The 24,181-nt window shown below is 43.2% G+C and overlaps 1 protein-coding gene across 2 annotated transcripts in view; it reads left to right on the top strand.

Annotated features, from left to right (window-relative positions):
- Positions 1-24,181, top strand: part of GALE (UDP-galactose-4-epimerase) — a 50,945-nt gene that overhangs the window by 12,743 nt on the left and 14,021 nt on the right. Inside the window, exons 2-6 of one of the 2 annotated variants that reach the window (XM_030218941.1) lie at positions 8,069-8,193; positions 8,618-8,733; positions 11,173-11,286; positions 14,737-14,913; positions 18,568-18,681. In XM_030218941.1, coding sequence (XP_030074801.1) covers positions 8,073-8,193; positions 8,618-8,733; positions 11,173-11,286; positions 14,737-14,913; positions 18,568-18,681 — 642 coding nt within the window. In that variant the 5' untranslated portion in view covers positions 8,069-8,072. Of the gene's footprint in view, positions 1-8,066; positions 8,194-8,617; positions 8,734-11,172; positions 11,287-14,736; positions 14,914-18,567; positions 18,682-24,181 lie in introns of those variants that run through there. The other variant, XM_030218942.1, reaches the window with a different exon arrangement.

The following is a 24,181-nucleotide window of genomic DNA, read 5'->3' as shown; positions in this document are numbered from 1 at the left end:
CATCTCTCTCACATACACCCCAGAATAATTCACTGCTGAGTCACTTTAAAGTTGAAGTAACAAAACATCTGTTTACTCACAGTTTGTAGTTAGATATATATTCAGCAGGCTTATATATACATAATATAATACATTTGGTTTATCAGCTCTTTCCATGTGCTTAGATGGTAATGGATGCTCACACCATAGATCCTCAGCTTAGGAGAGAGATCATGAGCTCCATGTGCTGTGCCTAACCCCCACAGGAAGTTGCATGGGTGTGACCTCTCTAGGTAATTGACATCAGAGGTCACAGAGTAATCACAGAGAAAAAAAAAAAACATTGCTGACAGACAATGCATGTAAAACACAATACATTATTCCAACACCAACTCTGTCAGCTGCCCTATATATTTGCACCCCCCAGCTGTCCATATTTCAAATTGACTCCTCACCATTCCCGCTGGGAATGCTGGATTGTCCTCTAGTGAGAAAAAGGGGTACCCCTTCCCAGCCTCCCCTATCACCACCCTCCACCATTTCCACGCCTTCCCTAAAGCAGCTATGAAAGGGTTCTTCCGAATACATGCCCCCCCACTTCCCCTTACATCCCCATAGTAGGGAGAACACATCTACCGGGGCGCACCAGCTCTGCCAGAACTCCGGTAACGCGTACTTAGCCAACCCCGTATGGCACTCGTGAAGCCATCGCATTAGCGCTGCCACGTTATACAGCCTAAGGTCTGGAAGTCGTACCCCTCCCCCTTTCCTACCCCGTACCAATTTGGCAAATGCTATTCTAGGGCGCTTATGATTCCAGATAAACGTTGTAATAATGCTACGGTACAGCTCCTCCTCCCTCTTTGCCACCCAAAACGGTACCATCTGCAAAGGATAAAGTAGTTTTGGAAGCACCACCATCTTAATCAGAGCTATGCGCCCTCTGAAACCCACAGGAAGGTCCTTCCATTGGGCACATATCTTGCGCACTGTTTCCACCTTCTCTATTACATTTTTTCTGTACATCCACTCATAATCCTGGCTCAGATACACCCCCAGATACCTAATCGCATTGAGCCTGCCATGAGTGGGAAAGCGCGGGGTACAAATGTAACTAAAATAAATAAATAATCCCCGTATTCGCCCATATCAGGGGGAAATCCTCCAATTGCATACTATAACATATGCCAGACACTGCAAGAGCCTCCGATTTCTCGAAGTTTATCCTAAGTCCCGCAAATATCCCAAAAGCTCTTATTAATCCCATCACTGCTGGTAACGACTCCCTCGCATTATCCAACATTAACAGCATGTCGTCCGCAAACAAATTGACTCGAAATTCGTCGCCCCCCCCCCATGTTTATACCCTGTATGCGCCTATCCTGTCGTATCTTAGCAGCCAGTGGCTCTAGTGTCAGGACAAATAGCAGGGGTGACAACGGACACCCCTGCCGTGTCCCCCTTTCCAGCGTAATATTAGCCGTGAGGCTCCCGTTAATTATCAGTTGAGCTGTCGGGTTGCTATATAAAACACGTACCCAATCAAGGAATACCCCCCTGATCCCATACCGTTGTAAAACCCAAAAAAAATATGACCACACCACCTTATCAAAAGCTTTCTCAGCGTCTAAACTGGCTATAATAGCATCCCCCCCGTCTGCGCCTGCCCTCTCTTAATATGCGGCAAACCTTCAGAATATTTGCAGACGCAAACCTACCTTTTACAAACCCGACTTGGTCAGCATGTACCAACTGGGGCAAGCAATCCCCCAACCTAGTAGCAAGCACACTAGCTAATATCTTAAGATCCTGGTTTATCAGTGAGAGAGGTCTGTAAGAGCCCACTAGTTCCTACATCTTTCCCTGGCTTCGGCAATATAGTAATATAAGCGTGATTTAGGGTAGGCCCCATTAACCCGTCTGGGCCTGGCGATTTAGCTGGCTTTAGGTGTTTAATCACCCCTTGAATTTTCTTCCCTGTAATGAGAGCACTCAACTGCGCGGCTTGAGTGATATCTAACCGTGGGAGCTGTAAGTTTTGAAAAAATTCCTCACACCCTTTGTCTGAAAAGGTTCCTCTGTCATATAGCTCCTCATAGAAACGTGTGAACGCTCCTTTTATCTCTGCCTGTGTTGTAATGCTCTCCCCCTGCGTCCCTCTTAATTTGGCGATGTATGTTTTCCCCGAGCGTTGTTTAACCAGGGATGCTAGCAATTTCCCTGTTTTATTCCCCCACCTATGCATCCCATACTTGTACAATTTAATACTATATAGCGCGCTCTCAGTAAGCAGGCGCTGCACCTCTCTCCTGCTTTGTAAATATGCTCGCCTGTTCCCCTCCATCGGCCGGGCAATATATCTCCGACGGGCCTCCCCCAACCGCCTGCTCATGGTCACTAAGGCCTGATCCCGCTTCTTACGCATTGTTACTCCGTAAGCTATTATCTTCCCCCTGATATCTTATCTACCGCGTGAACTGATACTCTCATATCACCCCTCTCCTCAAGTCGCTTCACTGGCTCCCGATCCGCTACCGTATACAGTTCAAGCCTCTCCTATTGACCTTCAAGTGCACTCAATCTGCAGCCCTCCATTACCTCTCTACCCTCCTCTCCCCATATGTTCCCACCCGTAACCTCCGCTCTCAGGACAAATCACTCCTTTCTGTACCCTTCTCCACCACCGCTAACTCCAGACTCCGCCCCTTCTGCCTCGCATCACCTTATGCCTGGAACAGACTTCCTGAGCCAATACGCCATGCGCCCTCCCTGCCCATTTTCAAGTCCTTACTCAAGGCCCATCTCTTCTCCCTTGCTTTTGGTGCCTAACCACCTTCCCTTTCCTGATACCTACACTGACTACATAGTTTTTACCTTTAGATTGTAAGCTCTCTTGAGCAGGGACTGTCCTTCCCCATGTTTAAACTTGTACAGCGCTGCGTAACCCTGGCAGCGCTGTAGAAATGCTAAGTAGTAGTAGTATAACTGCTTTTGCTGCTTCCCAGTAGATTCGAGGGCCTACATCCTCCACCTTGTTTTCCTCCACTTACTCCTGCCACACCTTTACCAAATATTCTTTGAACTCTATGCTCTGGTATAGGGCTGGGTTCATATGCCATCGACCAGGCCTACTAGGAATATTCCACTCAATATCTACCCAGGTTGGTGCATGGTCTGAGATGTCTGCTTCTCCGATTTCCGCCCCTTGCATCCTACTCCACAATACCCCGGTCACCAGTATATAATCTAATCTGGCATGCGCCTTATGCGGGCATGAGAAAAACGTATAGTCTCTCTCTTCCTCATGCAGCAGACGCCAGGCATCTACTAATGCTAATTCTTCACATAGGTAATTTACTCCCTTCTTTCCATGATTTTTCAGCGGTTGCCTCGGTGGTTGGCAATATATGGACGGGTCACTGGTAAAATTGAAGTCCCCTCCCACTAATAAAGGGTAATCATCTATCATCGCTAATTTTGTCTGAAGCTGGATGAAAAAGGAGTGGGAATATGTGTTTGGGGCATACAGGCTGCAAAGCGCTATTTTCTGTCCTTGCAAACTACCCGTCACTATCACCCATCTACCCTCTGGGTCTTGTTTCACCTCCTGTAAGGTAAATGCCACCGCCTTATTTATTAACACGGCAACTCCTCTCTGTCGGTCATTATAAGATGCAAAGTATACTTCTCCCACCCAATCCCTGCGCAATTTAGCATGTTCTATACTGCTTAGATGGGTCTCCTGAAGCAGGGCTACATCAGCTTTTAATCTTTTTAGGTATTGCAGGAGCTTCGTCCTCTTAACTGGCGAATTAATTCCTGCCACATTTAAGGTCAGTATTCTGAGAGCCGCCCCTGCCATAACAGGCCCATCTGTTTCTCTCCCGCAGCCAAAATCTTACCACTTATCGGGGGAGGCTCCCAGCTAAACCCCCCCAATTCTTCCTCGGCATGCCACCTATTTCCTGCCCTCGCTCCAATGGTGCACCTACATCCCTTAAAGACCCTCCCCCCCCCCTCCTTCTCCATCCCATATTCCCTCCTCCCTCCTTCCCCAGTTAACACTTATACCCACCAACCCTTCCTCCATGCCCTCCCCTTCTCTTTCCCCTCCCCACCCCGCTCCCGCCTTCCCTTTCCCCGGATTCCCCCCCATGTTATCCCTTCATGCAGGCATCAAAGAAGGAAGAAAAGAAAATCCCTCCCCTTCCTTACCAGCTACCCTCCTCTCTGTTCGTCCTACCCCACCAACAATACTTTGGCAATCCATATCCTCACACATTCAACTTCCACTCCTGAGATAATTTCCCACCACTTCCATAAATTCAACTATAACTTTTAAACAGATAGACACCGTAACATTAGAGTCCTTAACTATCTTCTTCCTCCCACAACATTCATGCTCCATCTCTCATTCTGCAGCTTGTCCATGAACACGATCACCCCATCAGTGTTTTAACGGCTAGCTTCTTCGCCTTTCAATGACTCTCTCCTGCTGCGCACTCAGTGCGGTAGGGCCGCTCCTAAGCTGGATAATCTGCAGCTCCACTCTTTGCCTCTGGCTACAGGCTCTTTCCCATGTGCACTTTGAACCTGCCTCTTAACATTGTCCCTGCATTCCTTCAATAGCATTCTTCTTGTCCTCCTGGTGCAATTTATATTCCACTGCAACTAGCATTGTTACTCCACTCATGTTCACTGCTTGCATCAATGTCTTTGGTTTCCTAATTATATATTGTCCATTTTTCCTCCTTTTATTCTTTTCTTTCTCTTCTCCCTTTAAAAAAAAAAAAAGTGGTGTCTACTTCAGCAGCCATCTCCCGGCCCAGCATCTTCTTATCCGCCTGTTTTGTCAAAAGGACCTTCTAAAGTTTTTCCACAAAAGTTTTAAGTTCTTGATGATCCGTAAAGAACAGTGTTTATTATCATGGATGACTCGAACCCGCGCGGGGTACAACAGTGCAAACCGAATTCCCTTATCAAAGAGTACCTTGCACTGCTGCCCCATCCTTCGCCTCTGTTCAGAGACCTTTGCAGAATAATCTTGAAATAGCAAGACTCGTATACCTTCATAATCCACTGCCCAGATCTTTCTATATGCTTGCATTATCTGTTCTTTCTCAGAGTAATCCAGTATTTTTACTAACACTGGCCTCGGGCGGCAGTCCGCTTCCTTTACAGCGCCCACGCGGTGCACTCGCTCCACCCGAACCTGACCTTGCAGATGTTCCAATTTAAGGTGCCCTGGGAGCCATCTTGTAACAAAATCTCTTAGCTCCTGGTCTTTAACTGTCTCCGGCAGACCAATGATTCGTATATTGCTGCGTCTGCTGCGGTTCTCAAGATCGTCCGTCTGTTGGGAGAGAGTTTTTGCCAACTCCTCCACCTCAGCCAGTCTCCGGTCGAGCATGTCCGATCGGTCTTCTTGCCGGCCAATCCGCTCCTCTGCTTGCTGCAACCGCGTTGCTTGCCTTTCCAGACTTTCATTTGTTATCCACTGACGCCTGCAGCTTGGAAAGTCTATCATCCAGCACTGCTGTCAGCTGTTTGGTCAGTTCCCGTATGGCTTCATCTTGCAGTGTGACTACGGTTGCCGTCGCTGCTGGGGCGGATGTGGCCGAGGTGGATGCGGCCGCCATCTTAGGTGGGGAGACCTGCGTGCGTTCTCTTTGGGGCCGTGGCGTTTTCACCGGCATAGCACTTCACGGCCCTCCTGTTTGGCCCCAAACTCCTTCCTTCCATGCTGCCCTTCTCTCTCCGTATAGTGATCCACCTTTCACCTTAATGGGGTCGGGAATCGGGCTTTTTTTAGCAGGTAATTTAAGCTTCGCAGACGGAGCGAGGTGCCCGAGCGTCCTCTCAGCCCTGAAGCATCATGGGACCCCCCCCCTCCACAACTTTTCTTTCCAAACTAAAGAGTCCTAACCTCTTTAGCTTTCCTCATATAAGAGGAGTTCCATCCCCTTTATCATTCTGGTAGCTCTTCTTTGAACCTTTTCAAATTCTGCTATATCTAATTTGAGATATGGCGACTAGAATTGAACAGTTACAAAAACAGGGGAGGGGGGGGGGGCTCGCTTAAAGACAACCACAGTAATTTCTCCAAAACTGAGTGTATGTCTTGATATGCATCAACACCATACCATTGAAAAATAAAAACTGGGGAAAAAGACCTCAGAAGGTAATGACCTGCCACTCCAAGACTCAATAATAACTCCTGGTAACAGTACGTTACTGTATAATCATCGGTCAAAACCCCCCCCCAGCCAGCCAAAAAGGTTGTGCAAAAAATAATTTATCTTTTTATATTTTTTCTTTATGCAAATATTTTTTCTTATGCAATATACAAATGTCCAAAAAAAAACCCAAATCAAAAGGTTATGGTAAGATAACCAGTGCTCTCACTGTCCAACGGTAGTTAGTATACTCAAATCCAAATTTAACTTAACTGACTGTGCTTGATTGCATCTGGTAGTCACGAATGGCATCCACACCCGTTTCACCGAAAGGCTTCTTCAGGGGACGCAGGATACCAGTCTCATAGATGCAAGTTCGCATTCCACAGTGGCGCTGCAGGGGAACAAAAGAAATTGCATGTAATGTCCTCTCAACCTCTCGCATGGTGCCCACCATACCAACCAGAAGAAGAAAAGCGGCACTAGTCACTGACTTGAACAGAACATACATCCGTTGATAATCAAGTGCACAAAATCAGCAAAAAAATGGCGGCAGTAATATACTGGACACCCACACATGCGCACCGAAAAATCTGTCAGATCTCCAACAGCTGATCTTGACAATGGCCCAATCATGCCAGCAACGTCCATACAGGCGCGCTGGAGAGCCTGTCAGAAAACTGACAGCTGTATGACAGCTGCCGGATCACTTAATGAACAACCTAATGTTCCAATCCCATCCTTTGTCCAGAGAAAGAAATGATAAAATTAGAATGTGCACAAAACAACTGATGAACAAAAAAGTCTAATACAAACAAGTCTGGCATGATTGGTCCGTTGTCAAGATCAGCTGTTGGAGATCTGACAGATTTTTCGGTGCGCATGTGTGGGTGTCCAGTATATTACTGCCGCCATTTTTTTGCTGATTTTGTGCACTTGATTATCAACGGATGTATGTTCTGTTCAAGTCGGTGACTAGTGCCGCTTTTCTTCTTCTGGTTGGTATGGTGGGCACCATGCGAGAGGTTGAGAGGACATTACATGCAATTTCTTTTGTTCCCCTGCAGCGCCACTGTGGAGTGCGAACTTGCATCTATGAGACTGGTATCCTGCGTCCCCTGAAGAAGCCTTTCGGTGAAACGGGTGTGGATGCCATTCGTGACTACCAGATGCAATCAAGCACAGTCAGTTAAGTTAAATTTGGATTTGAGTATACTAACTACCATTGGACAGTGAGAGAGCACTGGTTATCTTACCATAACCTTTTGATTTGGGTTTTTTTTTGGACATTTGTATATTGCATAAGAAAAAATATTTGCATAAAGAAAAAATATAAAAAGATAAATTATTTTTTGCACAACCTTTTTGGTTGGCTGGGGGGTTTTTGACTGATGATTATACAGTAACGTGCTTGCCTTCCTTCCTCTTTCCCAGATCAATGGGTTATCCCATTCATTTATGAACTAATTTGGTTTAATTGTCAATTTCATATTATCCCTTCAGACTGTGGCAAAACATGCAAGTCAGTTTTGGTCTGTTTGTCTTTCAAATATAAGTGCTTAGTTTGCACAAAGGAAATTCCATATACTATGATACAGTATATATTAAAATGAGATATAAGAGATTTGAAGAATATTGATTTAAAAATAAGAAATGACCAATGAAAAATATCGAGCGGTCTGGTGCAATGGTCTGTTAACACTTCTATGTACTGTTTCTGATGGTCATTCAAAAAAATGACTTAATTTAAAAAATCATTTTAAAAAAGGTTATAGCCACAATGATATGTGGGGTTGAGGTAGAAGTACAGAGCAGAATTGGATATCAGCATGTATATTTTCCTTGTCATCTTCCCTGTCTCAGACTTGCTTTGATTATGTTACTCTTATGAGTGCTTTTTTGTTATTTTAGGTGAAGATGACAGGAAAGATTCTTGTTACGGGAGGAGCAGGCTACATTGGCAGCCACTGTGTACTGGAATTAGTGGAAGCAGGTTACATTCCTGTGGTAATAGACAATTTCCATAATGCAATTAAAGGTGAGAAAGATTCTACCAATATATATTAATCATTTCATATAAAGATGCAGAGTAACTTATTAAGCCTTAATACATTTTCGGAAGGACATTTGATCAAATCAGGGATGCCAACACTAAAGTTTACTTGGACTGTATTCCGTTCTTAAAAGTTTATCTCAGGCACTGCAGAATAATGAGCTGACAACAGCCTTATCACGTCAGTCAGCAATGCTGAGTGGAGGAGTGGCCTAGTGGTTAGGGTGGTGGACTTTGGTCCTGAGGAACTGAGTTCGATTCCCACTTCAGGCACAGGCAGCTCCTTGTGACTCTGGGCAAGTCACTTAACCCTCCATTGCCCCATGTAAGCCGCATTGAGCCTGCCATGAGTGGGAAAGCCCGGGGTACAAATGTAACAACAAAAAAATAATAATAATGTGCTTCCCAGGAGAAACGGGTCTTCCAGAGAGTCTTCAGCGTGTAGAGGAGATTGTGAAGAAGGAGATTGAGTTTGAGGAGGTGGATCTGCTGGATGAAAGAGCCCTACACAACTTATTTGAGAAGGTAAGCTCGCAAAATAATCAAAGACTTATGGTTATCTGGTCTTCCCAATTAGAATCCTGTTTGGGGGAAAATTGTTTAAATTTATTTCTGCAGGTAAACTGAAAAGGCTGCTTTTAAAATTGATTTGTCCCTCTGAAGGGACAGTACAGTATTTCAACACTGCATATATTTTTCCTTGCAACAAAAAGAGGTGAGTTAGGGGAGGAAGGAGCAGGGTAAGATGTCCCAGAACAAGTTTAGGGATACCCTATTCAGTCCCTGCACCTGCTTTTCACCAATTTTAACTAGTGTACACACCCTGCAGAATAGCATAGGCCCGATACTGTATTTATAAAGGAAAATTCTGTGGGGAAAATGTACTTCTGAAATCAGCCTCCAGATTATCAGGTACTAAAAACTGTCACCTTCCTTCTTATTTATAGCAATTGGTGTCTTACTAGTATGTGTTTTTCATACAAGTCATGGACATTGAACTGTCAGGACACAAGACATATGTAAGAAAAGAATATTTACTCCCAAGCAGAGTTAATTGAGGCACAAATTGTTAAGGAAACTCGGATACACTGCTGACAGATGCAAAAGTACAGATCAGGAATTTTAAGTGCCAGTTCATGTTATAAGTGCTTCCTCCTCTTCCTCATTCTTTTGCTTGCAGCTGAAAATTAGTCTTGTGATGTGGTTAAGTATTTAGGATCATGTCTTTTTAAGAGCCAGATGCACTAAAGTCGTTGTTAGATCCATTCCCTACCGAATTCCATAGCGAATCGATAGGGAACGGCTATGCATCAAGGAAAGGGAATACAAATGCGCTACTCGTTGTAGCTCACTTGCGTTCTCTATTCCATCGTAAAACAATCGGCCTGTCGAGCATGCGCAGAGCAGCAAAGCGTTATGCTGGCTGCTCTGTGCATGCCAAATATGCCTCCATGCGCCGCTCACCCCCTTCCCCCGCCGCAATAATAAAAACAAAAGTGCAGTTGAGGCCAGCCATCGAAAAAAGCCGTCCGTTTTTGCCGTCATTCACCTCCGCAATAATAAAAAAAACGTCTTTTTTTGGCCGTGCTTCACTCAGCTGAGAGACCTGGAAGTCTCTCAGCTGAGTGAAGCACAGCCAAAAAAGATGTTTTTTATTATTGCGGAGGAGAATGACGGCGAACACAGACGGCTTTTTTCGATGGCTGGCCTCAACTGCACTTTTGTTTTTATTATTGCGGCGGGGGGGGCGGAATGACTTTTATAGCGTTTTTTCATCAGTTTTCAATCCCGCGCAGCCCCAACGAGAGGTACAGACCTCTCGTTAGAGTTTCCAGCGTTAAGGCGATTGGAAAAGGTTAGTGCATGTCATTACAATAGGGTTTCTACACAATTTGCTCATCTGCATTCCGTTTTCGTTAGCTGCTACTGTCGTCGTAAAATGGCTTTTAGTGCATGCCAGGGTTTACTACTTGCTCGTTAATGGTTCGTTATTGGCTCGTTAGGTTTAGTGCATCTGGCCCTCAGTTCATAAAGGACATTTCCATTATGTAGCTTCTCACTATGGCAGAACCTGTGGGAAAGTTGTGGCCATTATCCAGCAGGTGGAGATAGAGAACTGAAATCTGAGCTGAGACGTATCTCTCTTGGCATCAAGTCTTGCTAGGTGGCTGAAGGAGACTCTCATGTCAGCTTATTTGCTTTTGGGGAAGCAGGTTCCTCAAAGCCTTGCAGGCTCATTCTACAAGGCATATAGCAACCTTTTGGGCAGAACCTATCTTACTGTCTTCAGTGGATGTTTGCAAGGAGGCAATGTGATCGATGTTGCATACCTTTGCCAAGCAGTACAGGGTAGACATTGTGGCACGCTCAGAAGCCATTTTTTGTGGCTTCGGTCCTCAGGGCAGGTCCCACTCTAGGATTGCTTTTAAACATCCTACAGATTTTGGAATAGTGGGAAGCTACATAATGGAAGGAGAAATTAGGTGTTACCTGATCATTTTCTTTCCATTAGTTCTTCCCATTATTCCAGAAACCCACCTGAGGTTTCTGAGATGTTTAGTTGGTGCAAAGTAATAGGTCAGATAACGACTGTCACCTTGTATGGTGCTTCCTGCATATCTCTTGTTCTCTACAAGTTGTCCAGAGATGAGAGGTCCATGCGTTTGCTCATCTGGTTAGTGTTAAGTTAGTGAGTTGTTTAAGGTTGTTGTGTTGTTTATCCTTATTGCTTGTCTGCGTAGTACGGAGGAGCTGGACTAGATGCCAAGAGAGAGATGGCTCAGTTTTCAGTTCTCCATCTCCACCTGCTGTTTGGGTACAACTATCCCACAGGTTCGGAATAGTGGGAAGGACTAATGGAAAGAAAATCATCAGGTAAGACCTAATTTCTCTTTTCCTTCCAAGTTGTTTTAATATTAGGCTAAGGAGTCATTGGCAACACTGAATGTCTCTTCTTTCCCCCAGCACAAGTTTTCTGCAGTTCTGCATTTTGCTGGGTTAAAGGCAGTAGGAGAATCTGTTGAGAATCCTTTACAGTACTACAAGGTGAATCTTACAGGGACCATCCGACTCATGGAGGTAGGTAACCAAAATAAGGCTTCAAAAACGAATGAAGAGGAGAAGTCCCTTTCTGTTTTATTCTTTACAACCTTATTCCTTAGTACGACAGTTGTGCTGTGGAAATGACAGGTTGCTATGCTTGCCTGCTCCGAATGATGATTGATTAGTTGAGACCCATAATAGGTCCTTCTCTATTGCTGCATCTTTTTTGAGTGGCATCAGCTCCCAAGTAGAGAATTATTGTACTTTTCAAAAGTAGTTGAAGAAAATGTTATTTCAGAGAGCATTTCCACAGCTGTTATGATGTAACTGTTTTGATGTATTTTTTATTTTTGGTTTTATGTTTTTACTTATGTTTAAGAATTGTTTTATTGCAAACTGCCTAGAGCAGTGGTTTGTGTGGGAAGTAAATATTTTAAATAGAATAAATTAAATAGAATGGCAGAGAACATAAAGATTTTGTAAGGAGGATGTAATAAAGGAACCTGCGTGTACTACCATAGCTATGGGCATAGGAGCCAGGTCTGTGGGTGTTTGAGCACCCCCAATATTGAGTAAACTCCTCGATTGTGTCCATGGAGGGGTAATTTCCATTAGGTTTAGCACCCCCAATCATTTTGAAATGTTGGCTCCTATGACTATGGGGGGATTAGAGACAGAAATACTTCAGGTACTCACATAAAGATCGTGTGGTTTATGACTAATTTGAAAGTCAGGGAGGTGACCTATATACGAGCTGTTTCACGGGTCCAGCATTTCCCTTCCCTACCTGCCCATCCTGGGCCCAGCATCTCCCCTCACCGTCCCGTTGCCAGCATCTTCCTTTCCCTATTCAGCTGCTGTCTCCCATACCTCTTCTGGTGCTCCAAAGGTGTTCTGCGTTGGTTTGGGGCCTTCAGTGGTTAAACACTTGTTTCAAGAGTATGACCTGACTTGCCAGATGAACGAAGATAAACAGTAACAAATTTATCAATATAAGAACGCTTTATATCACATAGTAAGCAAAATGATGAGGGAGAATGAACAGTGCATTTGTTCTCCATGTTTCTAAGATTAGTGGCTCTCCCCAAATCCACTCATTTTAATGCTGGAAAGAAGTCAGAGGTGAACAATTATTCAGGTAGAACAACAAAGCAAAATGCTTGCTTTCAGACATAGAAACAAAGGGCATTTCAGAAGGCTGAATAGAAGAAAAGAGGACCAAAGGGCATTGAATGAAGGAGCACACCACAGAATGTATTAACTGTCTTGTTTTCCTCCATACGTAGTAGAGTATGGAGAGTCAACTATGCCAGAAATTGTCTGGGGACTTTGGCATTGTACCAGCGATGGAATTGGGTAGATTAAATGGGCCACTGTCCTGTTTATTGAGCATGATAGGAACATGACTGGAAGTTAAGTATTGCAAACCGTCCTCCCCTTAACACCTTCAGCAGGAGAAGCGATAAAGACAAAACAGTAGAGAATGGACATGTAGTGTTGCAAAACTGCAGGGCATGAAGGAACTGGGGTGATGCTTGCCAGGTACAGAAACCATTGGGTTAGTGCCAGCAGGTGGATGAGTGTCCAGGAATAGCCAAGTGGTTGGTGAACAGGCAGAGTATCAGAGAAGCCAGAATTAAAATCCCCTCCCAGTGCTTCTCTTGACCTCTACCGAGCCATTCCACCATTCATTACCTCGGGTACAAAATCAGATTGTAAGGGCTGGGAACTAGATTCTGCACCTGAACTGTAACTCATCTTGTGCTTAACACGATTAACAGCAGGGTCTCCCTCCTCACCCCTATCCTGCTGTGTTCTATCGTCTCCTTTCCTCTCCCACTCCTGCTGGCTTATGCTGCTGGAAGCGGAAGCTTGGCGTGGAGACATTCCCCTGTGTGTGCTGCTGTTGGCTGTGCCGGTCCCGGAACACTCCTGCTTCTGGATCTGGCAGACCAGCAACAGCACACACAGGAGAATGTCCCCACACCTGCCTTCTGCTTGCTACTGACACCACAGCTGTCGTTCAAACTCAGAGAAGCAGCAGGCCTGACACAGGAACAGAAGACTGGGTAAATGAGGGAGACAGATGGGGCAGTGCAGGATATGGGGGTTCAAAGCAATTCTAGATGGCTGGGGATAGGTGAGAGAGAGATATGGGGTAGTGGGATGATAGTTTTGTTTTGGTGGCGGTGGTGGGGGGAGATGGAGTGATGCTGGATGGTTGGGGGGCAAGACAGGTAGGCAACGCTGGATGGTGATGTGTGATAGGTTGGGGAAAGAGAGGGACTGCAACAAATTGACGGTAAAACAAGGGTAAAACAGCAAGAGGGTTTAGGGAGGGGAAAGGAGTCAGTTGTTGAGAGGGGGTCAAGAAATAAAGGAAAGGAAAGCTAATCCTTCAGGAATAAAACATCCTATGAAGTATTAAAGGCCTGGTTTAACTTTTTAAAATTAGGAGTCTGCTCTGATTTCACGATGGAGAGAGTTCCAGTAGAAAGGAGCAGCAAGATAGAATGCACAATGCCTAATGAATTCAAGAATGGCTTGTTTAGGGTTGGGAAAGACCAGACGAAAATCATTTAAAGATTGAAGTAAACGCATGGGTGAGTAAGGAATGGTAAGGTTACATAAGTATTGCGGAAGACCTACCCGGAAAGCCTTAACGGTAAGAGTTAAAAGTTTATGAATTAGGACTACAGGCTGATTAAAAATTTAAATTGTGATTAATCCTTTTGATCTCGCTATAAATCGTGTGGTTAAAGTTGGGCCTTAGCCAGCTGTTCATGGGGGGGGGCACATTTCCCCTCCCTCCCCCTTCACTAGATATCTTAACCTTTGCTGGTGGGGATTCTGAAGCCAGTCGAAGAAATCCACAACCAAAGTGTCCCCCTTCCTCCATGTGCTGCCTCAGCAGCGAGGAAGTCAGTGGGGTGCTTCCAGCCATTGATGCTGGCACTGCTCAAGCATGCACTGAGCAGGAAAATGGAAGAAAGTTGAATGTGAAAGATGAATATAGGGCAGGGAGTGGAGAAAAAAGAAATAATGAATGGACAGGAGGCCCTGGAAACAAGAGTTCAGAGCACAGACAGGGAACAAGATGATTACAAAAATAAAATTAGCAGACAGCAAAGGTAAGAAAAATGATGATTTCCATCCTTCCAGAAGTAAATTGACTAATATGTGAATGGAGCCAGACTAGAAGAAATAGCATCTACTTTGTGATTTCTTTTTATTCATTAACTATGAAGAACTGATGTGATTAACTGCAGAGATTAACTGCAGTCTCTGATACTAGAAACAGAAATGAATAGGACAGGCCAGATAAACTTTGATTTTTAGTTGTCATATTCTGTTGCTGTGAATTTCACAATAGAGGAAAAAGGGTATTTACGCATGTTTTTTTTGATGGAGAATATAGAGTCTTAAATTCCTACATGTAAACTTATGTTTATTTTTGTTTGATTTTGTGTTTTGTTTCTAATGTAGACGATGAATGTTCATGGTGTGAAGAGCTTAGTGTTCAGCAGTTCTGCCACAGTCTATGGAGACCCTGAATACCTCCCAATTGATGAAAACCATCCTGTGGGGAGATGCACAAACCCCTATGGGAAAACCAAATATTTCATTGAAGAGATGATAAAGGATGTTTGCAAGGCAGACAAGGTGAGAAAAATATTGAAGCAAACTTTGCTCTGTTAAGGGATACAAACTGAGTGGAACAGTTTTCTTCAGCCTCATTCAGGATTGTTCAGTTTTTATAGGCCAGAAGCTGCATACATGTGGATATATGTATGTGTGTGTGTGTTCACCTAGATACAGAGAAATACAAGGCTGGGTTAAGAGTTTAGCTAGATTTTGTAGATACATAGAATGAAACCAAGTGTTTTGTTCTCAGAACTATGGAAAGATGGAGATCATATTCTGCTGCAGAGAAATCTGAGGTCTACTATAGTTATGTCTGGTTGGAGATTAGGGGTAATTTAAGAGGTATTTCCACAGGTAACAGTGCTATATGCTCAAAAATGGCGGTAACTTAAACTTAGATACAGCTGCTTTCAATATACAAAAGTATAGGAGTTTCTGCCAGGTACTTGTGATCTGAATTGGCCACTGTTGGAAACAAGATACTAGGCTTGATGGACCTTCTGTTTGTCCGAGTATGGTGATGCTTATGTTCGTTTATACAGTTAATGGATCACATTGAAAAAGCTTCGGCCTTCCATCCCAGGCAGTCAGGGTTTAGAATAGGTCATAGCTGTGAAACGGTGATAACATCATTACTTAGTGGAATGCATTGCTATGTTAGATCAAGGTCATGTAGCAATAGACTTCTCTCGTGCTTTTGACCTGATAGACCATTCCATGTTGCTGTCTAGGCATTCTGAAATAAGCACTGTCCATCAGTGGTTCTGTTCATTTTTGAAAACTGGGTCAAAATATCTCCTCCTTTTGTACATTATCTTGTGGACTACCTCGGGTCAATTATTTATCCTGTTTTGTTTAATTTATTCATGAGTCCCTGGGATCTCTTATGCAAGATTATGGTGTCTGTTTTTTACTTTTACTGAGTTATTACTGGATCTTGCGCCATTCCAGCGTTGTTTGAACTCACAGCTTGGCTTCAAAATCATCACCTTAAACTCAGTTGTTTGTTGGCTTATAGGGCAGCCCAGAATGTCCATCATTTAATACTGTGCTTATTTGATTTGAATATTACTCCAGTCAGTTTAAATATTTGGGAATATTCATAGACTGAGTTATCCTTTGCCTGTTATATTTCCAATGTAATGAAGTCGGGCTTTGTTTGTTTTTTTTAACCTTGCAGCAATTACAAGCAGTGCAAAACTAATTTTCCTTTGATACTATGCATATGATGCTTCATGCATTTCTGCTGTCTAAAATGGATTATTGTAATACATCTATGCAGGTTTACCAGACTATGTCGATCCTGGGATGATATTGAGGGAGCTCACAGAGGTTCTGGTGGGTCCTCTTAAAGATTTGTTTAATAAATCCTTGGAGATGGGGGAGGTTCCGTGAGATTGGAGAAGAGCAGATGTGGTTCCTCTTAACAAAAGTGGTGACGGAGCTGGGCGGACTTCTGCGATCTATGTCCCAGAAACACCAAAGAAAGATCATAATCAAGTATATAATATTACGTTCATTATTGATTTAATCTTGAATTGATAATGAATGTTGGGCAGACTGGGTGGACAGTTCAGGTCTTTATCTGCCGTTACTTATTACGCTACTGTGCCAAGGGTTTGAGAAATGGTGTAACTATGACATGTTTGAAGGCATCAAGAACAGTTGCAGTGGAACGTGAAAGATTGAGGATATGACAGACAGAAATGATGATAGTAGGAGAGAGAGTGCTAAGTAGATGGGTGAGAATAACAGAAGAACATAAGAATAGCCATTTTGGAATCAGCTGAATGGGTCCATCTAGCCCAGTGTCCTGTTTCCAACAGTGGCCAATCCAGGACACAAGTACCTGGCAGAAACCCAAAGAGTAGCAACATTCTATGCTATGAACCCATGTCTATCTCAATAGCAGACTCTACACTTTACCTGCAGGAAATTGTTCAAACATTTTTAAACCCAGATATGTTAACCGATCTTACTACATTATCTGTCAATTAGAATCAGAGGAACAGGTAGTCAGTTTGGAGGAGGAAAGAAAATATGCAACTTCCTCTTCACTGATTTCAGAAAAGGAGTCAGGGGTTGAAGGAAGGCTGAGAGAATGGACTGTACACGTAGGACAATATCTACTTATTCATCTTTTTGGAAAAAATCTATTCCAGAAATCTTATTTGCAATGTCTGTTTCTTATGTGTATTTGGAATCTGCTTTGAACCTAATTGCTGGGAGTTAGCAGAAGTGTCACATCATAGAAACAAGAAGGCAGGTAGTTTGGTTTTTTTTTTTAACTTATCACATTATAAATACTGCCCACTTATTGCATCTTAGGAGGACTGATCAGCTCATTCTTTGTGTGTGTATTACCATATTTGCCTAGGCATCTGTAGCAAACCCTTGATTTTGATATGTGTGATGTATCTATGTTAAAACAAATTGTGATATCCCGTCAATTCTGAAACGGGTCTTGATGTTAGTGCAACTTTCCTTGAGGGGCTTAGCAAGGATGTTGCTAGAAGGCCACATTTGTTATGGGGTTTCTCTGTTTGTGTATATAGGGAAAATGCTTTGTACACATTATTATTATTACATTTGTACCCTGCACTTTCCCCACTCAAAGCAGGTTCAATGCGGCTTACATAGTAAAAGGAATACAGAATATTATTAGAGGGTAAAAGTAAAATATATCAGAATAAAAGGCAAGATGAGTAGGTAGAAATAGGCAATGGAGAGGGGAGTGAGGTGGGAGATATAGTTAGGGTTAATGTCATTATCATGGGGTATGTGTAGGTAGATGGTACATTAGATTACTCAGAATTGTTTGGATAGGCTTGCTTGAATAAATGGGTTTTTAGTGCTTGCTGGAAGGGTAGGTAGTCGCAGATAGATCTGGGGAGAGCATTCCGGAGTCGGCTGCCTAGGAATGTCCTGTACTCTTGATATAGCTATATATTGCTGTTTTTCTCAATCACATTCCTTACACTTTTCTAAACATTGGTTTCCACCTTCATGCTTTTACTTCTCCATTTTCAAAGCTATAATGCATGGTAGCTACAGGGGACAAAAAAAAGTGGCAACATTCAGGTATACATGAGATTAAAGCAAAGCAGTGTCAGTGACAGTAAACCACAGAGGGACTAAGACTTGTGACAACATAGTGGCCAGCCACATGATTAAGTGAACTTTTTCTAGCTGTATTACTGCTTATCCTGTCTAGAGTGTTACTAGATGTATGCAGGGCAGTACATAAACACATAAGACACAGTCCCAGTATCTTATAAATAAACGTGTAAGACACAGGCCTAGCATCTTCTATATTTGGAATCGCTGCTTTTGTAAGCCAGCCTACAATTTATTCTAAATTCAAGCAACATCACCCTCGCTCATGTGGCACAAATCTGATGAGGGGAATATCTACGTTAGTCACCTACAACCTGTTTATTGACCATTATGTCTGCAAAACATTAAAGAAAACTGTCCAGTACAGGAGACCTAGCAGTAAGAATTTTGGAAGCTAGTACCTTGATTTTGATTCAGAACCCTCAAGACTGTTTGCACTCAGAATTCAGAAATTCATGGTAGGTAGTGTATCTTTGTATTTATACAGGATCTTTACCTCTTAGCATTACATTTTCTGCTCTGTTTGGAGCTTGAGTACAATTGTTTGCTTTACAGGGCTGGAATGCAATTCTTCTGAGGTATTTCAATCCAATCGGAGCTCACAAATCTGGAAAAATTGGAGAAGATCCTCAAGGAATTCCTAACAATTTGATGCCATATGTCGCACAGGTAGTGAACACATTGACAGAATCTTGGTTTGGTGGGTATAGATGACACCAGGGTACATTTTCTTTTTTTTTTTTTCATTGGTCTTATTTACCGTAATCATGGAGAAAAAAAAGGAGAGTTTAGCTACTATTTTTAAGGTTGTGATATAAAGCCTCCTTTTTAGATAAGGACCTTTGAGAGGGGGCCTGAGATGTTCAGGCCAGGATGTGCTCATTTTCCCCTGTATTTTACAAAAGGCCCTCGTGTAAAATATTTATAAGGACATGCATGTGTATCTGCCAGCACATTCAGCAGGAGCAGCGATTTCAGTAGGCACTGCCGTTTTAAAGGCGTCACTTGCAGGAGGAGGGAGTGCTACTCCCGCCTCAAGGTACTGGAGTTAGTTGGGGGGGGGGGGGGGGGGGGTGGCTGCAACTAGGTATTGTTTTTTTGTTGACCTCCAGCACCCCGTGTCGGTGTCCATGGGCCTGAGGAGGCACTAGGCCACCAGGGCGGGCCTTAGACATTGGGGCTGGGGGGCCTACTGGACCCCACAGGACTGACAGTGACAACCTGGGCTGCCTGGCTTGGACAGGGGGAAGGAAGACAGGAGTCTTCCTTAATCCTAACACCAGCTCTGAGCTGGTGCAATGCTCTGATCATACGGGCGGAATACTGCAGAACTCACTTTGATGTGCTCGTTATCATGCCAGATCCTTATCATACTGTGCTGGTGGCCTCTAGTACCTGCATTTACCTTTGATTATTGGGGTCCTGGTGAGATGTATGGTTAAGGGCTAACTGGTAAATTTACACAAAAGTGTACATAATGCGGTAGTAGCATTGCATAGCTGTGCCCACTGAGGGTGGAGAAGGTGCTGATTGAGCAGATCACCTACTGTACCTAATACTTTGTTCAGATTTCATGACAGAAGACATGTCTGGTACTTGAAGCGGTCCAATTCTTTCCTGCATTGGTTTTCACATACATTGGAACAGCAATAGAGCTGACTCTTTCGGGTCTCTTTTGTCCCTAATACTTTTCAATATGTTCCTCAACCAAGACTCTGGAATCAGTGGTTTGTGTTTTTTCCAATTCTTTATTTTCAAGTTTTTCACATCATAAACTATAATTACATCTTTAAACTGCTTCCACAGGTTACATAAACCTATAAGAAACATGCACAGTATCACATTTGTAACATATCCCTCCCCTTCTGTAACATCCCTAACCCTTCCAAACCTCCCCCCCCCTCCCTTCCCCATCCTGTATTTACCCCCTTCCTCCTAAGTCTGTGTGTGTGAGGAGTTGATCATTTTATTTGTAGAACTCCATTTATTGTACTGGTCCCAAATATTATTATGTTGGACGAGTCTCCCTCTTCGCATTGCAGTGAGCTTTGACAATAACCAAATTCGTTCCACTTTTTCCAGCACCACCTGAAGCCCCGGCAGAGTCAGCTTCTTCCATGCCATTGCGATGATCATCTTACTTGCCACAAACATTTGAGTAGCAAATTGGTATATCGAGTGTTTGACCCCAGGTGGTCGGAAGTGTAAAATGTGTTCAGGCATTTCAGCACTTCTGACCAAAACTGTTATGCCTGGCTGCAATTCCACCAAATATGATACATGTCTCCCACACACCCACAACGTCTCCAACACAAATCAGATCCAGAATTATACATCTGTACTAGCCGATGGGGTGTGTAGTACCAACAGTATAGGATCTTATGCCCATTGCACTTGAAACTGATCCTTGCTATAGGGACCTAAGGGCTTGCTTCCATAAGTTACCCCTAGTGCTGACTCCCATTTGGTTAAGTAATGTTCCACTGGGTTACTATGGCATATTGAAGCTTTATAGGTTTTAGATATCGCTCCTCGCCCCCCTCCTCCCTGCAGGCTTTGTTGTAAAAGTGTTTCCGCTAAGCTTAGTAGTTCTTCTGCACGGCCCTTGATAAAGTTTCGTATCTGGTAAAACTGAAAGGCCTGACGTGGAGACAACCCATATTCTTGACACATCTCCTCATATGTGGCGCTTTTCCCTTCCTCATGCATCTGGCCCAGCTCACACAAACCCATATTTTCCCACTCCTAATATGCGTTATCTATTTGACCCGGCATGAACCGAGGAGCATATCGCAAAAACATGTATGTGTTTTACCTAGAGGAGGTTATACCTCCTAGATTTATATCCCTTTTTCAGTTTTTGTAAAATTCAGTTACTGCTTTTGCAGTCATGTTATGTGATTGTAAAATTAGAAAATTATAAATAAAGAATATAATAAAATAAATAAATAAATAAAAACATGTATGTGCGCCCCGGGGAAAAGTTTTCTCTAATCCGGTGCCAAATAGTCAGGGGCCACTGCAGCAGGGGCGGACATTCTTTAATTACCTCCTCCAATTTTAATCTGGGGAGCCAGGACACCGCTCTAAGTGGGAGTGGGGTAAGCCATCTTTGCCCACGTTTTACCCATATCTTCTCTGTATTCTGTAGCCATATTGCTAAAATTTTTAGATGGGCTGCTTAATAATATGCCTGGAAGAAGGGAACCGGTATGGAAGAGAGTGGGATGTTTGACCACGGAAATACAAGACCTGGAAAGATGGATCTTAAAAATACTTGTTTATTGATGAAGGGAACCCCCATATCTCCCCTTTCTCTAGCTTGATACATCTTTTCGTACCCTTGGTGGCTTTTTTTTTCCAAATAAAGGCAAATACTTTCTTTTGTAAAGTACGCATAAATCTACCTGGTATAGCAATAGGCAATGCCATAAATAGGTATAGTAGCTTTGGCAAGATTATCATTTTCACTGTATTAATCCGTCCCATCCAGGACATAGTCAAACCCTCCCATCTTTCCAGTTCTGCAAATAAGGTCCTTTGTTTTATCTGGGAAGTTACTTTTAAAGATTTCATCTACTTGCCATGGTATGTTAACTCCCAAGTACCGATTGTATTTGGCTGCCCATCTATAAGGAAATTGACAGTAGTTGTGTTATTTGCTCACTGGGTATATTTATATCCAGTGCTTCCGATTTATGAAAATTGATTTTAAAACCAGATATTTCCGCATGGATTACTGGCAAGGATATCTGAGGCTCCCTTAACATAAGTAGAATATCATCCGCAAACAGGAGAATCTTGGTCTCTAATCCTCTCCACTTCGGGCCTTTGATATCTGTATAGGCTCTAATGCAGGCAACTAGTGGCTCCATTACCAGGGCAAAGAGCAGGGGGGACAGTGCACAGCCCTGTCTTGTGCTCCTATGTAGTGAGAATGATTGTGTCAAGTGGCCATTGACCCATACTGCAGCTTTCGGAGTTTTATAAATTAAATGTAGCCAATGTTCAGATCATCCTTCAATTCCAGACTTTCTTAAAACTGCAAAGAGGAATGGCCAGCCGACCTGATCGAATGCCTTTTCGGCGTCTAATGATAGTACGCATAACGGGGTCTTAGCTATATTTGCATGCTGTATCAAATATAAGGCCCTCCTAATGTTGTCAAAGGTTTGACGGCCCTGCACAAATCCAGCTTGATCCTCATGGATCACCGTTGGGAGATGTTGCTGCAACCTGGTTGCTAGGATTTTAGTAAATATTTTATAATCTGCTCCTAAGAGGGCGATGGGCCTATACGAGCCACATATTTGAGGGTCCTTCCCTGGCTTAGACAGGATTGTAATCGTGGCTAGGTCCCACATAGGTGGGAGTCTATTCTCCGTGTCTAATGAGTTGAATACCCTGAGCAGAAGAGGGGCCAGCAGTCTGCCAAAGATTTTGTAAAATTTATTTGTGTACCCATCGGGTCCTGGAGCTTTATTAATAGACAATGCTTTAATTGCCTGTTCTATCTCTTCCAGCTCAACTGGGCTGGATAGAGTTTGTCTAGCTTTATAGGACAATTGCGGAAGATTGATACCTTCTAAATATTCTATTCTATCTTCTGACCTATGGGTGGCCTCTGGTGTATAGAGCTTTTCATAATAATTTCTAAAAGCTGACTGTAAAAATTCAGAGTCAGTATGTATTCCTCCTCCCTCGTCCCGGAGCCCTTTTACTGCATTCCGCCCAATTTGTTGCTTAAGTTTATATGCCAGGAGCCAGCTAGCCTTGTTGCCGAACTCGAAGTGCGACTGACGCACTCTTTGTAGCTTTTCCGAGCGATCCGCCAGCTCTATCTCATTAATTTGATTACGTAGCCCCTGTGCCTGAGCCTCTAGATCAGAAGCCTTTTGTTTCCCTCCTTGATGTAATTGCTCTTCAAGTTTTGCTAGCTTCTCGCAGAGCCCCTCTTCTTTTGCAGATCTTTTTTTCCAGCAGCGTGACCTCAGTGCTATTAGGTGTCCTCGTAGGATTGCCTTTAGACCCTCCCATAAAGTAGATGGAGTAACCTCCCCATTATCATTAAAGTGGATATAATCTTTGATGTGTTGTTCTATCTGAGATAAATTATCAGGGTCAGCCAGTAAGGCATCATCTAAACACCAAATACATTCTTCCCTTCTGGGTCTAGGACTGTTAAATTGCATTAATACTGGCGAGTGGTCTGACCACTTTCGAAGTAAAATCTGGTGCATCCCTATCTGTCCCTGAATTGTGGTGTCCCCCAGCCACATATCTATTCTTGAGAATGTCTGATGGGTTGCTGAGAAGCATGTATAGCTTCATGTGGTAGGGTTGGCCCCACGCCAGAAGTCCACCAACTGCCAGCGTATCATGAATTCTTGAAGCTGCCTCCTACTCGATTTGGCATAACTAACCTGGGGTGAGGAGTTGTCTAGGTGTGGTTGCAGTGTGATGTTAAAATCCCCTCCAATTAATAGAGATCCCTCAATATGCTTAGTAATTAGCTCGTCTAGTTCTCAGAAAAAGTTTCCTTGGTTAATGTTTGGTCCATATATATTTACTATCGTATAGACCCTTCCTGCTAAAGCAAGGATCATTAACAGGTATCTTCCTTCTTTATCCCTTATCACCTTACGGATTTCCCAGGGTTTAGAATTATTAAGGGCTATGAATACCCCTTTGCTTTTAGTATTATCTATATTTGATGCAAAGTAGATCAAGGGATATTGTTTGTGGTTACATAGCCGTTCATATCTTGGCTTCAGATGGGTCTCCTGTATGAGGGCCAAGTCCACCTGCAGCCGGACTAGTTCTCGAAACAATAGCTGTCTCTTTTTGGGGATATTAAGCCCTCTAACATTTAGTGTTAACCACTTAACGTGTGGTTCTGTTCGTCTTGCTATTTATTTATTTATTTATTTATTGCATTTGTATCCCACATTTTCCCACCTCTTTGCAGGCTCAATGTGGCTTACAATACATCATGAGTAGTGGAAATATAATTAAAAAATAGACATTTAGTGTTACAGAAGAATATTTGGCAATATGATAATGAACAGTTAGGATAGTAGTATAACAGGCAGATATTATAAGGCAGTTCTAACTATGTTTGGAGGAGTTATGTATATTCACATTGGTTGATCTTTGTGGTAAGCCTTGT

The sequence above is a fragment of the Microcaecilia unicolor genome, chromosome 11 (assembly GCF_901765095.1).
Source record: "Microcaecilia unicolor chromosome 11, aMicUni1.1, whole genome shotgun sequence".
Taxonomy (NCBI): domain Eukaryota; kingdom Metazoa; phylum Chordata; class Amphibia; order Gymnophiona; family Siphonopidae; genus Microcaecilia; species Microcaecilia unicolor.
Note: the sequence above shows the minus strand (reverse complement) of the source record. Positions and strands in the feature narration are given on the sequence as shown.